Consider the following 19,600-nt stretch of genomic DNA (forward strand, 5'->3'; position numbering starts at 1 on the left):
CCAGGATGCCAATTGACAAGATTGTGGATGATATCAAGATCCAATCCTTTTTATGGTATCAAACACCGGAAAATTGGATGCATTATGTGTTGTTTTGTGTGATTTATATAAATACTTATAGCTTAAATTAATATTAATAATAACAAGTAATAAACCTAACATGTATTGTTTCCTCACTAGAATTTATTAAAAGTATTGCGTCAGCCAATTTAGATATTAAATATTAACTTTATATCTTTTTCTATCCGTGTACCATACACATGATTCACCTCTTATATAAAGCATGAATCAGTTAGTGGTGGACTCATTGAGTTACCGAAATAAATAAAACTAGTTGAAAAGACCCAACAGTGTCACATCATCTCAACGTTTTCTATTTCTATCAACTACTCTATTTTGCCAAGCGACGCTTCAAAGCTACACCAAAAATATCCCAAAGATGGCAATAGGAACAAATATTAATTTTGGACGGATATATTATAGACAATACGACTAGGTTAAGTATCGTATTTTTTAACAGTCAACGAATACTATACAAGTACAGTCACTCGGGTAAACTCATTGACGAAATGCCACCTATGCCCTACCAACATAGACAATGCTGATGACCTGGCCCGCCCATCATTCCATGGGAAACCCACTACCCTAAGATCCACTGTTGTAAAACCCCTGGTCCACCTGGAGCAAATTGCACCAATTGAGAATCGAACCCCTGACCTCAACATTGGAAGTTCCTTGGATGCCTCCTCCTAAATCAGTTGATCTCGGATAAATAAACTAAGTCGACCAATTATAATTTTTTGTCAAATTTATAAAATTAAATAAAAATATATTTATATATATCAAACATGATTGTAAGGATAATTATACGATCAGAATAATTATCAAAAATATATTTATATATATCAAACATGATTGTAAGGATAATTATAAGATCAGAATAATTATCAATATTTATGTAAATTAACTGAAAGATATGAATATCAAACTAATATACACATTTTTCTTGCCCATTATAAATGTTTATATTAACTGAAAACAGAGTTGTAAATAAGTCAACTTGTTCATCTAATAATTCAGACCGGCTAGCCAAAAATTCGAATCTAGCTGAGTTTAGAAAAGTCTATTACTTACATAATATAACCAAGGGCGGTTCAACCTTTTTGGATGTTAAAAGCAAAACAAAGTCTTTTTTCATGATATTTAGTTTCATTATAAGATCTTGTGTGTATGGACCAATTGTCTTGTATATCACTATATCCACATATTCATATTCTTGTATAGTCATTCTGCGAGTGATATAATTTTTAAACCATGTACACTTGTAGTTTTGTTGCAAATTTATTAATGCACATGCTAAAATTTCAGTGGTTATCTTTATTTACCTTGGACTTCCTCTAATGCATTCCTCAACTATTCACCATTATCACTTTGACCTCACATCTGAATAATATTTCATAGATTTAATATTTTGATTCAACTTTTAATTAAACTGTTTAATTAAAAAACTGTCACACAAACCATAGACCACAAATAAATAACATACTCCTGGCTACTAAAGCAAAGGTTACACAGATATGTAAGATTGACAAGATCCAATGAAACAATACAATACATCCTTTGTTTCCATCTCAAGACTACTTGCCAATGAAGATCAAACGCGTTAGGCAAAAACAATACGCTAGAAGATGCTATAGAAAAACTCATTTCCGAAACCTGGTGCGATAAACATCATACGCAACATACTCTACACTCACACTTCTTCCATCGAAAACCCGGCCATGTAAACAATGTGCAGCCGTGGAAGAAGCTTCTGTTCTTTTGTACTCCACCAATACACATCCCACCTCAAAAGCGTTGATAAGATCAGATATGTTTTTCATGGTATCATGTGATTCTACTTTTAACGATCTGTTTTCCGTCTCAATATCATCACATGTTTCATCATTTCCCGTCTTGTTTTCATGTTTATTACTAACGATGTCACCATCCCCGTTTATTTTTTCTGGTTCGGTATGAGAGTTGTTTTCGTCTGCAGGTTCTTCGTGCTGCTGCAGTTTATCACTGCATGAACGCTCGGTTACTTCTTCCGCCATGAGATTAGCTTCTATAGTTGCTTCATCCGCTACGGGTTTAGCTTCTTTAGTTACTTCGATTGTTTGTAAGTTTGTGGGCATCTCAGCTTGCTTGACGATATTGATTGATTTGACCACACCAAACCTATAAATTATTTTAAAGAATATTACATTAAGATAGATGTATCATACTAAACTTGAACCTAACCCGTCTATCTATTTTTCCCCTTCAAGTTTATGTTAAAATCATACAACTCTAAAGGTGGCAATTTTCACAAATATGCTTAAAAATGGGTCGATGAGGGTTGTGTTTTGTCTCAAACATGTTAAAATCGGCTAAATAAAAAATAATAAGCTAAAAGATGAATATGTCAATTGGGTTGAAAGTTGCACAAAGTTGACTTTGATTAAAATGCCATTTTCGTCCCTAAGGTTTGGCCAGTTTTGAGACTTTCGTCCAAAGGTTTGTTTTTCCGCATCTGGATCCAAAAGGTTTGAAATCCTGCCATTTTCATCTAACTCGTTAACTCCATCCATTTTTCTTCGTTACGTCAGGGGTATTTCCGGCTTTTTTGTTAACTTAAAGGGCAATTCGATCTTTTTCACTTTACGTAAAGACAGAATTGCCCTTGAAAAAGACAGAATTGCCCTTTAAGTTAACAAAAAAGACGAAAATACCCCTGACTTATCGGAGAAAATGGATGGAGTTAACGAGCTGGATGAAAATGACAAGATTTTAAACCTTTTGGATCCAGATGCGGAGAAACAAACCTTTGAACAAAAGTCACAAAACTGGCCAAACCTCATGTTGGACGAAAATGGCATTTTACTCATCAACTTTTAATGCACATACAACCTCCTAAATTAATTTAGTCTTAAAATTTCGATTATTATTCTAATGATATTGGTTTATAATCAAAATAATGATCCATTTATTATTTAATATAGTTTCTAAAAATAAACATAAAAGTTTTAGCTGATCAACCCAACCCGACCCGACCCGTTTTGACGCGAACTAGAGAATAACTAGCTTCAACCCAAATTCGTATGCATTTAAAAACTTTAAAAAATAGAGGGTGCTTGTGCTAGACCTGGCACACTCTAGTCGTATATCCTCGAGTGTTTCTTCCAATTCCGACTCAGAAAGTGATGGTAGACTGTGTGGGTCCAGCTATGCCACATAAAGAGAACAAGCAAATCAGAAAAATAAGTGTTTAAAATAACATATTCAACATCAAACTTGGGAAAACATACCACATTATTGAGTTTTAGGACTTGTGTAGGTTTCTCAAGAAGTGGTCGTGCATTCACCGGAGTTCCATAGAATGGTAGGTCACCATGATTTCCCTAAAGATGTTTATGGTCACTAAAGATCTCAAATTCAAGAGCATAGAATATACAGGTGGCAAAACAGGTGAGTCAAACCCGGTGGGTAAAAAGTCAAATCGGTATTTCTTGGTACGAGCAGGGTTCCTTGTCCATTTTTTTGTTTTTTTACATATATATTCAGTAGTGTGTTAGATATGATTACAAACTAGAAAATGATTTGTACATCAACATTAACATGTGCATCACAATTTGCAATATAAACCAGGGGTGTGCACGGTTCGGTTATAGGGTAAAACCGAAACCGAAATGTTCGGTTTTTAAAAACCATCCGGTTTCGATTTTAGCGATGGTTCGGTTTTTCCAGCTTTTATACAAAATACGTTAGATTCAAAAATAAAAAGTATAATCCAAGATTTAAGAATCTTTATTAGAAGTTTACATTTAAGTAAACATGATAATCCTTTTTAATTAATATTGTTCACATAAACCTAACCCTCTAATCTATTTTTATAAATCTTTATTAGAAGTTTACATTTAAGTAAACATAATAATCCTTTTTAATTAATATTGTTCACATAAACCTAACCCTCTAATCTATTTTTATGTTTCTTTTCTTCAAAGTTTTTATTAAGACATTTTCTTTTATAATACTTTGAAAATCATTTAATTTTTATGCTAAAGTTTGTTATTCTTGTAGGCAATGAATAAATACTTTCAAAGATAAATAAACATGTTAATGTTCTTATTATAAATACTCAACATTTAAGAATTAAATTAATTTTCTTAAATCAATATATAACAAACATTAAAAAAATTATTTTGATTTTTAGGTTATTCGGTTCGGTTTTCATAAAATGCAAAACCGTAACCGAACCGTAAATTTCACCGTAAATTTCGGTTTGGTTTTTTCTGTTCAATTAAATCGGTTTTTTCGGTTTTCTGCTCACCCCTAATTATAAACTGCATACTGCAGAAGGGTTGTACAAATAATCTCTTACAAGTTACAAAAACTATAATATCACAATATTTTATCAACTAATCTAAATATATATGCTTTAAGGATTTTTTACCCATTTAACCTTGCTTCCTTTTTCTAGTCATATTTTATTCATCCCATTTAACCTACTAAAAACAAACATAACCCTATTTCATTTATCAAGGAAAAAAAAGTGATGGTGTACCACTAATGAAGCATCAGGAGTTGCTTGAGTTACAGTCAGGACTTGTCCGCCCAGTTTCATACCATTAAGACCAACACACGCTTTAACAGTCACTGATTGATCAGCATACTGCAAAATAGCGGATGTAATTTAAAATATTAAAAATAAATTACAGGAACAGATATACAAATAAGGACTGTATATACTATATACCAACAGTGATGCAATCCAAGCTATCCATGAACAAAAATTTAATATTGATTTTATACCTCAACAAAAGCACATGGACTATGAAGATGTGCATTACCCTCAAAATGGTATGCCTTAAGAGGTCCAAACGCGCTAGCTATCTCCATGAGCTATGAAGCATAATTAGTAGATAATTAGATGCTTATAAAGAAAGTGAGAACGAATAGCGTAAAATGAAGGTATGATGCTTACCATTTCAGGTGTAATAACCTTTGAAATCCCGCCTATAAACATCTGCGATACAAAACCGTAGTAGTTTATCACAAGCAAGAATAATACTAGAGGTGACAAGATGAATCCCAAAACACCTTTTTGTCCATTCTATAAGACATTCTTATATATCTTAGAACATCAAGTTGATGGTATTTACCACCAACACCCTCCATTTTAAAAACTTTCAATTTTAACCCATGTACTGTTACTTTTTTACACCCTTAAATTTTTGAAAATTACAACTTTAACCCCTAGACTATTACTCTATTTTACAATTTTTATAACAACTTTAAAAATTTGCATTTTTAACCCATGCACGATTACTTCATTTTACACCGCTCAACCTTTGAAGTTTTCTTTTTTAACCCTCAAGTTTGAATTCCGCCACCACCCCCTCAACTTTTAAACTTTGCAGTTTTACTCCTTGCACTCTTACTCCATTTTTAACACCCCCCCCCCAACTTTTAAACTTTGCGTTTTTAGTTTTTTACTCCTTGCACTCTTACTCCATTTTTAACACCTTGGTTTTGAAAAGCGCAGAAGCGCACAAAAGCGACGAGGTCTAAAACCGAGGCACAAAGCGCAGAGCGCAAAAGCGGTGGGCTTTTCGTACGCAAAGCGCTAGGCGATTATATAATTTTTTTATACATTATATAGGTTTCTAGTATCATTTACCTGATATTTAGACACAGATAAGCTGTATATATGTTTTAATATTGAAATTACATACATGTACAGCCTGAAAAGCATGATGTACAACAATCTGCTGCACAAAAACAGGACATGTACATGAGGCGCACACCTCAGAGTAGATTTTTCAGCAAAAAAGCGCGCCTCAGCTGCAGTTACTGTACAACCTACGCCTCAGGCTACATAAGGCGCTGAAGTTTGTGCCTCGCGCCTCAGGCGCGCTTTTTTTAACCAAGCTTAACACCACCACCCCCTCAACTTTTAAACTTTGTGTTTTTACTCCTTGCACTATTACCCCCTCAAGTTTTAAACTTTGCGTTTTTATCCCCTTGCACTATTACACTATTTTTAATACCACCACCCCTCAAGTTTTAAACTTTGCGTTTTTTACTCCTTGCACTATTACACCCTCAAGTTTTAAACTTTGCGTTTTTACCCCCTTGAACTATTACTCAATTTTTAACACCACCAACCCCTCAAGTTTTAAACTTTGCGTTTTCACTCCTTGCACTATTACTTCATTACCGCCACCACCCCATCAAATTTTAAACTTTACGTTTTTACTCCTTGTACACTTGTACTATTACTCCATTTTTAAACCTCAACTTTGAGAATTTCATATGGTTAATGCATTACATAACGCTTGGACTAATCCATTCGATGTTTGCAATGTACCCGCGCCGCAAGGCGCGCATGTATGTCTAATTAATAGTTTATACATAATAATGAATTAGATATGATTAATAATTCAATGATAAAACAATTTAAATTCATGAATAATACAATGTTAGGAAGTTGTATACATTAAAAACACACTTCGGATAATTCTCAACCTATTTAACCCATGTGAGTCCTTATTTTACTTGAAAACTTTTTTATTTCAATCATATGATCTGTTTGCAAACAGAAAAAAAAAAGTTTGGAAAATGTAAATTGCAATGCAATGAGCCTGAGCAACCTAATATACAAATAAATAATTCAACAAAACCAAAAATAAAAATATCAAAAAATATCAGTTGTCAAAGATATAATTACTAAAACATGCTATGTGTGTGTGTATAAATGAGAGAGTTTGATAGCTTCACAAGCAAACCTTGTTGGGCGAGTCTTCAACAACGTTTTTAACTGAAACAGCTGCAGCCACAGGTTTCTCCGATACACCAGTCTGCATGAAAATAGCAACTGTCTGAAAACCTGCTACATCAGTAGTAACCTCAGCAACCACAACTTAATTTACCAACAACTACTCTACATTCGAATATTAACTACAATATGCTATCACATGGCAAGACAACATAAATAAATAACTATTCATACCAATATCCTATAAGGAAAGAATACTTTTTACTGGAAGATTTACTGATTTACAACTATAATGTTAATCTGCCAGTTCCATTACAAGCAAAAATATAATCTGGGACAAAACTTGTAGAAAAATAAGCAATGTACCACAAGGCCAACAATAAGAAAAAGATATATTTACTGGAAAATTTACAAATCTAAGTATGTGCGTACAACTTAATACCAAACTGCCAGACCCATTACATGGCAGAAAACATTTAGGACTAAAATTTGTAGAAAAATAAACAACGCTACACACAGTCGAAATCAAGTGCCCGCTTTGGAATTCAGAGAGTTTTTTATGTTTCCAAAATCCAAATTCTGACTGTTGGTCATTTAAATAGTTCTTTAAAACTAAGATTTTGATCTTTTATTCTTTTTAATTCTTGACAGTCGACTCCTGCACAGCAGTTATCTTCTACTGCCAACAGTTACCACTGCTCGTTCAAAGGGTTAGACTTTTTCTTGTTTGGAGTATGTATCTGAATTAGGAACTAAACGTTGAAATTTCAACATAGGAGACGGTAATCTAAGCAGTTAAAGCGGTAAAATAGCGGATAGCGGCAAGGTCCGCTATACGATATATAGGTTATAGCGGTGATATAGCGGTAATTTTTATACCATGCATAATTTATGTATTTTTATATTATTATATACATATACCATTAATTTTATATTGTTTATATATAAATTCACAAGTATGAGGACTAAATATAAACTAATGAAGATGGAGGGGGGTTATATGTTAAAATACCCAAACTTAAATAACCCTAATTATCCCCACTTTCATCATACGCCGTTTTCTTTCCCGCTCCCCTTCTCTTCTCCATCAGTTATCTCTACAATGGTTCAAAATCATGGAGCAACAACTGATTTTTGTTCAAATTAAGGTAACAATTCGTTTCACTTAACCGATTTGGTCAATTTTTTACTAATATCTGATCCAGTTTTGACCGATTTGGTCCGATTATAGGCAACTTTTGACCGATTTTTTTAAACTTTGACCTAATTTGACTTCGACCGCTATACGACCGCTATACAGGTTTCCAAATAGCGGCCAAATAGCGGGCTATAGCGCCGCTAATAGCGGAACCGCTATGAGCAACCGCTATTTGGACCGCTACAAGCCCAGACCTCCGCTAACCGCTATAGCACCGCTATATAGCCGCTATTAACTGCATAGACGGTAATCTTAAATTGATGTTATACAGTAGGTAGATAACCTGTATTTCAGTGGTTTGAATAGCATGTCTATGTATGTGCTTTTAGTTAACAATGAGTCTCTAGTTCTGTTATCCAGTATGTGTTTAGAGAATCATGTTCTATGAAAATTCAAGTTGGTAGTAATGTAATTTTGATGTTTTATAAATGAAGCTATTATCATAGCAAAAGAAACAACTGCATCATCTTCTGATGACAATGAAGGGTAGGAGCTTTGTAGTCAAAAGCGTACGAGGTGTGCGCCTCTTCTCGAGGACTTCTTTTCATTTCAAGCATTAGACCTTCATTTACTTTAACATCAACCGACAGTGGAGAAGAAGAGGGGGATGGAAAAGGGAGAACGGTAAGTTTTTCTGTTATGTGTAAAATGGCTCATGAAGTAATGGGATGTTAATAATACATCGTGTCACATGGGGTAGAAAGTTGATGTGTGTGTAGGTTACCATGAGAGTGAAAGCTTAGATAGTTTTAGTGATGAAGATCAATGAATGTTTGTGTGAATTTGTATCACTTTTGAACTTTTTGTACCAACATGAGGAACTTAACTGCTAATTAGATTAAGTTTCTTTTTATTGTATTTGTAAAACGGTAATTTGATATGCCTATATTTTTTATTTTTATTTTTCTAATTATTGCGTTTTTTTTTAATCTCAAAGTGCGCTTTTTCCATGCCTACAAGAGAGTCATTTGGGTCTTGCGACTCTAACTACTATGGGACCAGATTCTTTTAAAAAAGAGGCACCTGCAATCGCAAGAAATAAATATTGCCATTACAGTGAAAGTTTTTTGTACTCTGCAAAAATATATTACACTACACCTGAAAAATCTTCTTATGTTAGGAGTCAGCTTCATCACCATCAACGTGAATTATGATATACCCAACATAAACAGCCTATTTAAGAATCCAACATGATTGTCAGAAAGATTATCTTCTAAAGAAAAGATGATCAAAAGAATATTATTATAAAATGGCAAATATGAAGACGGTACTCAAGATAAATTTAATTTAAGCTAATATCAACAATAGCTTGTATTCACTAGTTACAAAGTAGATTCTTTAAGAGCTTATTGTCCACATTCCATAAACGAAAAAAAAGAGGACAGCAACTCTAGGACAACAAAAATATCCAAATGAAATAACCTTCTATTTTATTTCATCAAAAAAAATACTAGTGTCTGTATCACCGTACTTAAGAAACTTTCACCTAGACATTCCTAATATGAAATATATACATTGAAACCATCATTGATAAAAGCTCACATATAACCCATACGTTTCCTCATCATGATCTCATATAGCTGAAGCAATCCATAGATATAAATGTCAAGTAATATTAAAAGAAGAAAACATTCACATAGATGCTATTGTTGTGTTTGTAATAGATTTGATTACCTTTTTCTTCTTAAAAAAGAACAAACAAAATCGGAACTATAAGATACATTAAGCAACAAAAGCTCTTTACAAAAAGGGTGTAGGCCTTTACAGCAATTCTAGTGTGACATACCTCATTATTGTTTCGGGTACTTTAACCGAGCATTTTAAGAGAATACTTGCATACATGTGCTGATATTTATGTCACCATATTACTATCTTGTAAACCCTTAACCAACATGTGCTGATTTACATGATTGCAGCCTTGCAGGTACTTAAAATAAGATATTCATAAGATTTTATGCTTAAAACTAAGATATCCCTTTATGAAAGTAGAAAATAACAAACCAAAATGACATATCGGTTGCCATTATATATATATATAGGGGAGGGATCATGAGAAAACTCTATCTGACCATTACTAAACCCTAAACTCTAAACCTTAATCCCTAAGAAATAAACCCTAAACCTCAAAAAACTAAACCCTAAAAGCTAAACCCTAAAAACTCAATGCTAAGGATAAACCCTAAAAGCTAAATCATATCCTCTAAAAATTAAACCCTAAACCTTAAACCCTAAAAACTAAACCCCAGAAAAAATTCAACACAAATATCTCAATCGTTTGAGAGTTTTCTCATGATCCTCTCCCTATATATATATATATATATATATATAGACTATAGTATGCCTTATCGTACAAGATTTGAAGTCCGCACGTTATAAAATCCAAAAAAAAATCCCGCATGTTGTAAAGTGTAAAAACCCGCATGTTGAAAATGAAAAAAAATCGCATGTTGTGTAAAAAATCGCATGTTATAAAAAACCCGCATGTTTTGAGCAAAAAGTTGCATGTTGTAACTCAATCTCGTACGCAGCGTACGTTAACACAAATTGTACGTTAACCAACCCCTATATATAATTATACATTTCTTTATGTCTATGATCTTGAATCAGCATTTAGCTATTGTAGGCCATCGGGTATTGCATGCATCTAATACAAAAATTAATGCTGTCCTTCGACTGTTGCTACAGGGCTATAGACAACAGAACTGGCTACATACTGACATGTTCTAGGTACACTGACATAAATGGTCTTGCAAATAAATTATCTAACCCTGCTAACTAGTCAATATTTGTTTCGTAATAAGTATATTGTACGAGTATAAAAACTTTAGTTAAACAAAGTCAACAAACTAGAGCATATGCAGAAAACCCAAATGGACTTCACTGACTTCACATGCAAGCCCCCAGACTGTATCTATTATTGAAATGATTCTTTAACCTATAAATCTTGACAAAAAAAATCATTCCAATCAAAAGTACTTCCATTGTATGACTAAATCCCTTTTAAAATCTAACAAAAAGGTCTTTTTGGCATAATTACATCCCTAAGTTTTATAAAAAAAGACCTTCTCGACTTCTCATTCAGCATTATAAGTTAAAGAATTAAGTTATTATACAAAAAATAAAGTTCAGGGTCTTATATACGAATTCAGAAAAAGTCAAATGAGTTTTCTGACATATTCCTAAAAACTAAGCATATCCTAAATTCATTGATTTAAAAATCTACTGTTGTTAACTATACATACTAAATTACTAATAAGTAAGATAAGCAACAAGTACACATGCGTAAATCATAAGTAAACATGGTTATCAGTCTTACACTTGCTTTTGCCTCAACGTAGTCTTTAGGGCGTCTGATTTTAACAATGTTGCCAGAGAAAGACTTCCCATCAAGATTGAGGGCGTTAGAAGCATCTTCAGGTGTGAGAAACTCCACAAGAGCCTGACACTTTTCCTTGTTCACCTGCAGTGAAACCGGTCATAACCAATTATTTCAGAACCATCATTTTTCATAGGCGCAAACACGAAACAAATATATACTTACAATACAGCTAATACAAGGACTCGTGTTCTGAACATGAGTAAGACCAAACGGTCGAAGATAACTGGTAAGCCATTGCATTACTGCAGCCTCAGAGGCTGACGACGGTAAATTTTCTACATAAATCCTCCTTTTGGGCCGTGTTGCTTGAGTTAACTGGACCGAGTCAACAGAGACATTCATTGTTGAAGTAATGCTGGAAATAACACCAAACGTTGGCTTCGGGATGATGCTTGGAGTGACGAAATGACCCACACTAGACACCTCATGTCTATTAGACAGTTCGGTTTTGTTTAATGAAAGCAAACTGCTTTCCATATTGACAGGTGGCGGATCCCATCCAGCATTCTTTTTCTCTGGAGAACGACTATTTAGAGCAGGAGTTTTAACAGCGGCCTCGCTTCTTCTTTTTCTCGGTGAATAACCACCAAGCCCACTTGCAGATGTGTCATGTCTTTTAATCTTGGTATCCGAACCATTATTTGATACCTTCTTCCCATCTTTTGCAGAATGTGAAGGTAGCTCGTCATGTTCTCGTGCATCATAATACCTTTGCTTTTGTCCCCTTGGTGAAGGCGATTTAGACCGTTTACTTTTGTCTCTCTCATGCTCTCTACTCCTAGACCGTTTGCTTCTTGACTTTAAGTCTTCATGGCGAGATTCAGATGTTGACTTTTTTTGCTTCTTCTCTGAAGTAGTGGAATCATGCCACTTTCTAGATTCATGTTTTTTCACAACATCTTCGTATACATTTGGAGTCCTCTTACTGACATGTTCGGATTTGCCTCTGTCCCTGTCCCTGTCTTTAACCGCATAATCCTTACCATGCCTCTTTCCGTGTTCATGGTCAAAGTCATCGGTTGACCGATCGTGATTCTTTCTCTTCTCGTGTACACCTCTTTCTTTTCTACTATCCTTGGCACTATCATCATCAACCTTTGATCTTCTATGATTACTATAACTTTCTCTGTATTCACTTTCCACTATTTTCTCTTTTGTTCGCGAAACTACCTTTGAATGCTCCTTGGAAGCATGTTGTTCACCGCCATCAACAACGTCCCTACGTCTGTGTCTATCAGACTCTACACGACCATACACCGTCTCGGAAACAACTCCTCGATCTTCAACACTTTCATATTGCTTTTTGTTTTTCCTTCTAGACATTATCTCATCGAAACTAAAAGGTCTAGTTCGAGCAGCAGTGCCATCGTTCGAGTCAACCCTTGAGATCTCAGATTTAATCGAGTACCTCTCCTTGTGCCCAGTAGGCTTTCTCATCATGCTAGAAACGAACCCCCTGTTAATCCAGAATGCTTACCGTTAAATATTAGATACTTCTTAACCTTCAAAAAACCCTTGCCCTGCAACACATTACACATGCGAGTGTGATGATCAGAACAGATACCAGATACTCTAATAAACCAACCTCCAACGTACATTATAGATAAATTAAACCCAAAGGATGCTTACCGTTAAATAGTCAATAGTTCTCAACCTTCAAAAAACCCTAGCCCTGCAATTCATGTGAATTTGATGATCAGAACAGATACCAAATACTCTAGTATAACTCAACCTCCATCGTACACAATCGATAAGTTAAACCGAAAACCTAAAACTTAATACACCAGTTCGAACTTCGAATCATGATTTTAGGTTTTAGAAAACCGTTCACATCGATAAAACCTAGGTAGATCAGCAATCAATGACCTACTTCAAGAACAAACTGCTGTTTCCGGTAATCAACAAACGAGTTGTTGAACGCTTTCAATACATATACTATGACTTACCAGATAACATGATTCAACCTCCATCATACAAAATCGATAAAATAAACCAAAAACCTAAAACTTATCACACCAGTTCAAACTTCGAATCGCGAATTTAGGTTTTCAAAACACGATTCACATCGATAAAACCTAGATAGAACATCAAATCAATGGCCTACTTCAAGTACAAACTGCTGTTTCCGCTAATCAATTAACGAACAGTTGAATGATTTCGAAACATGTTTTATGATTTTAAGGTATCAGTTTCACAAAATTAAACGTAATGAATATGAGGAAAAAACAGATGATACAAAAGGAATTGATTGAAAGAAACCAATAGGTTACTGGTTACCTGATGAATTGGTGAGGTGATATACGGCGGAACGGCTTCTTGCCGTCGTCTACGGCGGCGACCGGCGGCGATTTGTGGTAGGTTACTGCTAGGTCGCCTCCTTATCCCTGCTGCCTGTCTGGCCGCAATGAGTTTAGGTTCTTTTTTTTTTACTTCAGGTACTTCTACTTTTCCTCATTTGTCATTTTTAACGGTTTATTTTAGTTTGAAATTTTATACGCTATGATTTTCATAAATGTCAGGTAACTCTGTTTGCTATTTTTAACGGTCTATACTTTTGAATGCATGAGCGTCAACCAATTTACAACGGTGCATCTTAACAGAAAGTAGGGGTCAAGGACCTTGCACTTTAGTGGGTGTGATGAGCAAAGCATTGCTCTCGTGAATCTTAGACTTTTTTAGGTTTTATTCATTGATGTAATTGATTTTCGATACACGGGCATCTAATGCATTTTAACAAGGCTTCCATTTTCATTGGTTTGATTCATTGTTGTAATTAGTTTCTGACGGGCATGTATATAAGGTTCGTTTAATGTATTACAATGATGTGTCAAACCATTTACAACAATGTGTCCTAGCCAAAAGTAGGGTAAAAGTCCCTTGCATAGATCTTGCTAGCCGTCTAGACTTTAGCGAGGGAGATTGCATGTCACGAGGAAGTATATGGTCTCTTTTAGGTCATATACATTGTTGTAATTAGTTTAGATGCGCGTGTACGTGTGTATAGTTAATGTAACATATTATAACTATCCATCCAACTCCACAAGTTTTCCATTGTTGTAATTAGTTTTGATGACATGTATACAATGATAGGTCTAAACAATTAGGGTATGTTTGGTATGGGTTAATGGAATTGACGAAGGAATGGAATGGACGAGGTAATGGAATGGATGAGGGAATGCAATGGATCATTACCATTCCATATCTTGTTTGGTTACCATATGAATGGAATGAATTATCATTGTGTATTGTTCGGTAGGCAAGAAAAACGGAGTACTAAAATTAGCGGTGAGTGGTGGTGGTGGTCGATGGTAGTGATTGTGGGTGGTTATAGGTGGCGGTGGTGGGTATCGGCGGCGGCGATGGGTGGTGGTGGTGGCGGTGAGTGGCGGTTCGGCGATGACGACGAGTGGTGGTGGCGACAAGGTGGTCGTTGGTGGTCGGTGGCAGCAAAGGTGGTGGTTGGTGGCGGCGGCGGCGGTTGGTGGTGGCGGTGGTGGTGGTGGTGGTGGTAGCGTCGACAATGGGGGTGGGTGGCGACCCGGGTAGCGTTGGCGGTTGGTCGCAGGTGTGGGTGATAATGGTGGCGAGTGAGTGGCGGCGGCGGCGGTGGCCGTCGGGGTGAGGTGGTGGCGGGTGGCGGCGATGGCGTCGGTGGTGGGTGGTTGAAGAAACACTAGATAAACGACCGGGATCGAAATATCTAGGGGGTTTGGATCTGCATAAAGGGGTTTGTTCTCTCTCGCTCGATTCGGGGTTACTGATCTTCTTCTCCGATAAACTCTGCAAAACAAAGCACCGTTAGCCTCGTCAAGGGGAGAAGGGGGTTCTCTCCTTGACCCAACTCCGGCGTGAGAATAAGTATGTGTTTATGAAGAAGAAGAAGTATTGAAGAAGTGTGTGTAACTTGAATTTCATACCTGAATTGTCCTCTTATTTATAGCCGAGAGTTTTGGGCGAGAAAACCCGTTTGGTGAAATGTTGACGGAAGATGCTAACCCCGTAAGCGGTTACATTTTCCTCCGTTAAGTTTCTTGATCCGACGTGAGTGCACACGGATCGTGGTTTAGATCTATGGCTAGGGATTTGCCACGTGGAAAGTGATCCAGTGGAGGTTTCTCTCTAATTACATGCTATCGTCGTGATTTTTAGAGACGCCTAAGGTGCCGACACGTGTCCAGACGGTTGTAACCGTCTAGTGGTGCACGATTGGGTCTTCCTAGAAGATTACTGTTGTAATCTGGTGTGACTCCTTATTGTGTGGAGTCAGCTGAATGAATAAATCCCAAGTCTGGGTATTATCCAGCGGGAGATGTTTATCTCAGGAATTTCATCCTTTGTTTATGGAAGAGAGCGCAAGGATTTATGATTTCCTTTTGGCGCGCGAGTGTTGTCTGCTATCTGTCTTCTTAAGCCTTCTTTGTAGGACCAGTGTGCGGTCGCGCAAGGTCAAAAAGGGTTGAGAGACAAGGTTGTGGTATGGTCCTAGGTACTTGTTACAAAGTTTTTAGGACCTTACTCCTTTAAGTCCCCCCAGTCTAGTGTTGCTCTTATGCAAGTAAGTGGAGCACTGGACTTATGAGAGGGAAACACTTTTGGGCGCGAAAGTTGGGAATCTTCTATGAGAAGATTTCTCTTTTGCTCTTTGAACATCTTTCGATTTTTGGATGGACGAACTGTTTGGAAAAGATATTTATATTTGTACTTGAACTATTACTATCTTGGAAAAAGAGTTTGTAATTATGAGCTTACGATAGCTGACGTCATTTTCTTTAAGCTCTGTTGACTCTTCGTCTTCTGATTTAACAGTGGTTCCTGGGAATTTGAGTGGACCCTGTCAGGGGGTTTTAAATGAGACGTGATAGTTGCAGTGGCAGCGCCGTTAAGACGGCCTTTGATCTGACACTCAATCATCACACTTCTTGTCTCGGTATTGCTGCTTTGGTCTATATATTTATTTTGGGTATAATACTCTTCTCCTAATTTTGGGAAAATGGAGAACAAAGGAAAAATCCGATGGATGAGACTTTCTAACGTCCTGAAAGTGCTTGATGCTGCTGAAGGTTTGATATTACTGTCGAAATCGGTGACTAATCCTGCTGTTGGAGATGAAAAGGTTGAGAATGCAAATCATCGAGAAGCTTCTGAAGACTGGCTCCGTCTTCGCCTTGAAGACGACAATAATGGTGGAGTTACCCGGTTATCGGCACATCTCGTGACTCAACATTTTCCGGTTGGTTGGAGGGGAAGTTCATCGATTGTTTACCAACGCCGTCGCCATATTGCTGTTCTGGCTGCTGTTGAAGATGATGAAGAGGACGTCAATCCTTTGATTGTAGATCCTCGTCCCTTGTCTGAGTATGGTGAGGTTCTTTATACTATGTATGAAGTGTTGGATCAGCTCTCCTAGGTTGTTTATGTTGTAACCGGTACTACTTTTATTTTGGAGAAACACTTGCTGTGTTCTTTGTAAATATTTGCTTAAAGTGCTTTCTGTTGCACTTGATAATGTAAATTTTTGATGCACTTTTGTGCATGTAAGCTTTGGTTGCTTTCAGTTGGGGTTTGGATTACAATATGTTGCATATGCTTAATTGCTTTGAATAGGTAGAGCGAATGAGGATGGTATTGTGCTCATGTGTGAACGTTTGTCTAAAAACGCGGGAGGTTGTGCCCTTTTTAGACTGTTCATGAGGTGTACAATGTTTACCATATTGTTTTCGTGTATACCAAAAGAATTATATGCAATTTGTAACAAATAGTAAAATGAGTAAAGATGATGCTTGTATTAATTGGGCGCAAGGCCGATAATACAAAGGATAATAAAGAGATACATTGCCTGTGTACTTAGATTTTTGTGGGAAGGTTTGACTTATATGTAACACCTGCGCAACCGCTGCGCGTTCCAGGTGCGGGGAACTAGCGTCCCATCAAGTCTCTTTAGGGTGTACGCCCCCTTGTCTAAGACCTCATTGATGATGTATGGTCCATCCCATTTTGTAACATTCCTATTTTTATATAACAATAATAAGTTTGGTTAAATTTATTAACCACTAGTAACTAGTTTATTTTTAATACTAGGGAGAAAGCCCCGTGCGATGCACGGCATGCATAATAGCTATTGTTTGTTCGTGGTAAGACGTCTGACACGGCCGGTGCATAACATGTAAGACAATACGCCTACAAAGGGGCGTGCTTAAACTTTATTAAACCATGGACCATAAGTTGTTTCCTTGGCAAAACTTGCCGGCTAAAAAGAAGTGAAAAAAGATGTCTTCCACAATGTTTTCAGAACCGGACCGGAGGTTGACCCGGTCGCCTACCGGTCCGACCGGTTCGACCGGATTTAAAACCCGGATTACGTCATAAATTATATAAAAATATATATAGAATATAAAAAAAAGTTTTGAAATAAACACTATAACCAACGTATAATAAGAAAAGATTAATGTTTTGAAATAACTCTATAACCATTGTACATTGTGGGTAGTCCGAATCTACGAATATTTTGAAACTAAAAATAGTATAATAGTTACGTAATAAGAAAAGAAAACTTGATTAAGGAAATAGAAAATTAAATATGAAAAAAAGTAAAAACAGATAAACTCAAAGTAAAAAAAAAAAAAATTAATGGGTGTTGGAAACATAAAAGTTTTATAACATATTCTAGAAAAGATGCACATAAAGACTTTGTGCCAGCTGTTAAATCTTTGTTTCCCGAGAAAGAAAATGATGGTAAGTTGGTAATAGCTAATGGAAGCAAATCTCTTCCACATATTTTATTTGAATTTCTTCAGTCATTAACCAGTCGAAACAATTTTCACCTTCTTCACCAAACGATTTGGTACCACATTTTCACCTTCTTCACCAAGCGATTGGGACCAAAACATACGACGTTAATGTCTTGGTTTCCGGCTAGAACCACCTGCGATTGAGATCCATTTGTTGGCTTGTGATCTGATGGAACTCCGCCGCTGATAACCGGCCCGACCCTTACTTGACGACCCGCCGGCCCGAACGCCCGGCTCCCGGCCCGACCTTCGGCTCAGTGCAGAAACGGGTTAAAGGGCTGAACTGGCCCGGTAGTGTTTCCGGATCCCGGCCAGACCGGTCCGACCAGCCGGTCTGGTCCGGTTTTAAAAACGTTGGTCTTCCAAGAAACAAAAATGAAACAGAAAAAGGAAAAACGCATAAACTCTCGCACGCCTTCCTATCTTATTGGATAACACATAGACCAAACTTTTGCTAACGCATGGCACCGTCATCCCCAATCCCATCACCAACCAACTGACTGCAGTGAAATAACGAAAATAAAACTATTAAAAATGGTATACTATGTTTACGTATATATGCATCGAAAAGTTGTAAAAAACTACCTTTATCTCAGTGACAAAATAGTTGCTGCTCATGTACCTGTCGTTAACACTTGTCACGTCCCATTTGCTACAAACCATTATCATGACAGGTCCGGTGCTCCCTTCACGGAGTTCACTAAGGAACATATGACTGCTTGTACTACCGTCGGACGTTTGCAAACTAAGGGGGCTGGTCATGGCAATAGAGGAGGAAAGGGAACTATGAACCTACAAACATAACAAAACCGACAATCTTATAGCATAACCAAAGACCGTTCAACTGTCAACAAACTAATCATATACTAATGAATGATATTAAATGACAGGGATATTCAAAGAGGCACAATAAAACAATGCAATTTAATTAGTTTTAAAGCGACTTTTGGTATCCTAGGTTGTAGTTAGAGTTTCTTGAATTGGTTTTTATATAATGTTAGACTTTATAAAAGAGAACAATTTATTAAGAAATACCTATCACTTGTACACTATTAATTATGAATGTGATGGTTCATTTATATGGCTTTGGACATCACATGATTTATAAAAAGTTTAATTCTTTTAATTTGATTTAAAAACATATTTTAGAGTTGTGTGGCTAACCTAAATATAGTATCATTAATGAACTTTAAAAAACCTTTACCTATTTTTCCTCGTAACTAACAATTTAAAAAAGAACAAATTAATCAAATTTGCATGTTATAGTGTGATTGAAATTTTCTTTTTAATTAAGAAAACTTCTCAGACTAAGCTATGATCGAAGCAACAAATATATCCGCAAAAATTAAATTAAGGTTAAAAAAGTTAATTTGTTTGAAAAGGGTAAAACCGTCATAAACTAAAAGTTCATTTAAAAGGGGTATATATGATATTTT

General features: G+C 36.2%; 1 protein-coding gene across 2 annotated transcripts; it reads right to left on the reverse strand.

The window, feature by feature from the left end:
* Positions 1-1,523: 1,523 nt before the first annotated feature.
* Positions 1,524-13,810, reverse strand: LOC110937130 (splicing factor U2af large subunit B). Of its 2 annotated transcripts, none has more exons than XM_022179541.2 (11): positions 13,654-13,810; positions 13,006-13,048; positions 11,539-12,896; positions 11,314-11,457; positions 6,810-6,881; positions 5,006-5,047; positions 4,834-4,923; positions 4,586-4,693; positions 3,330-3,422; positions 3,167-3,246; positions 1,524-2,220 (listed from the first exon to the last, which is right to left on the reverse strand). In XM_022179541.2, the coding sequence occupies exons 3-11, from the start codon at positions 12,814-12,816 to the stop codon at positions 1,704-1,706; spliced, it is 2,424 nt and encodes an 807-aa protein (XP_022035233.1). In that variant the 5' UTR covers positions 12,817-12,896; positions 13,006-13,048; positions 13,654-13,810; the 3' UTR covers positions 1,524-1,703. The 2 variants fall into 2 exon arrangements, with proteins under 2 accessions (XP_022035233.1, XP_035835072.1); XM_035979179.1 differs by having other exon boundaries at positions 1,526-2,220; positions 11,539-12,832; positions 13,654-13,791.
* Positions 13,811-19,600: the final 5,790 nt, after the last annotated feature.

This window comes from Helianthus annuus, chromosome 11 (assembly GCF_002127325.2).
Source record: "Helianthus annuus cultivar XRQ/B chromosome 11, HanXRQr2.0-SUNRISE, whole genome shotgun sequence".
NCBI lineage: Eukaryota > Viridiplantae > Streptophyta > Magnoliopsida > Asterales > Asteraceae > Helianthus > Helianthus annuus.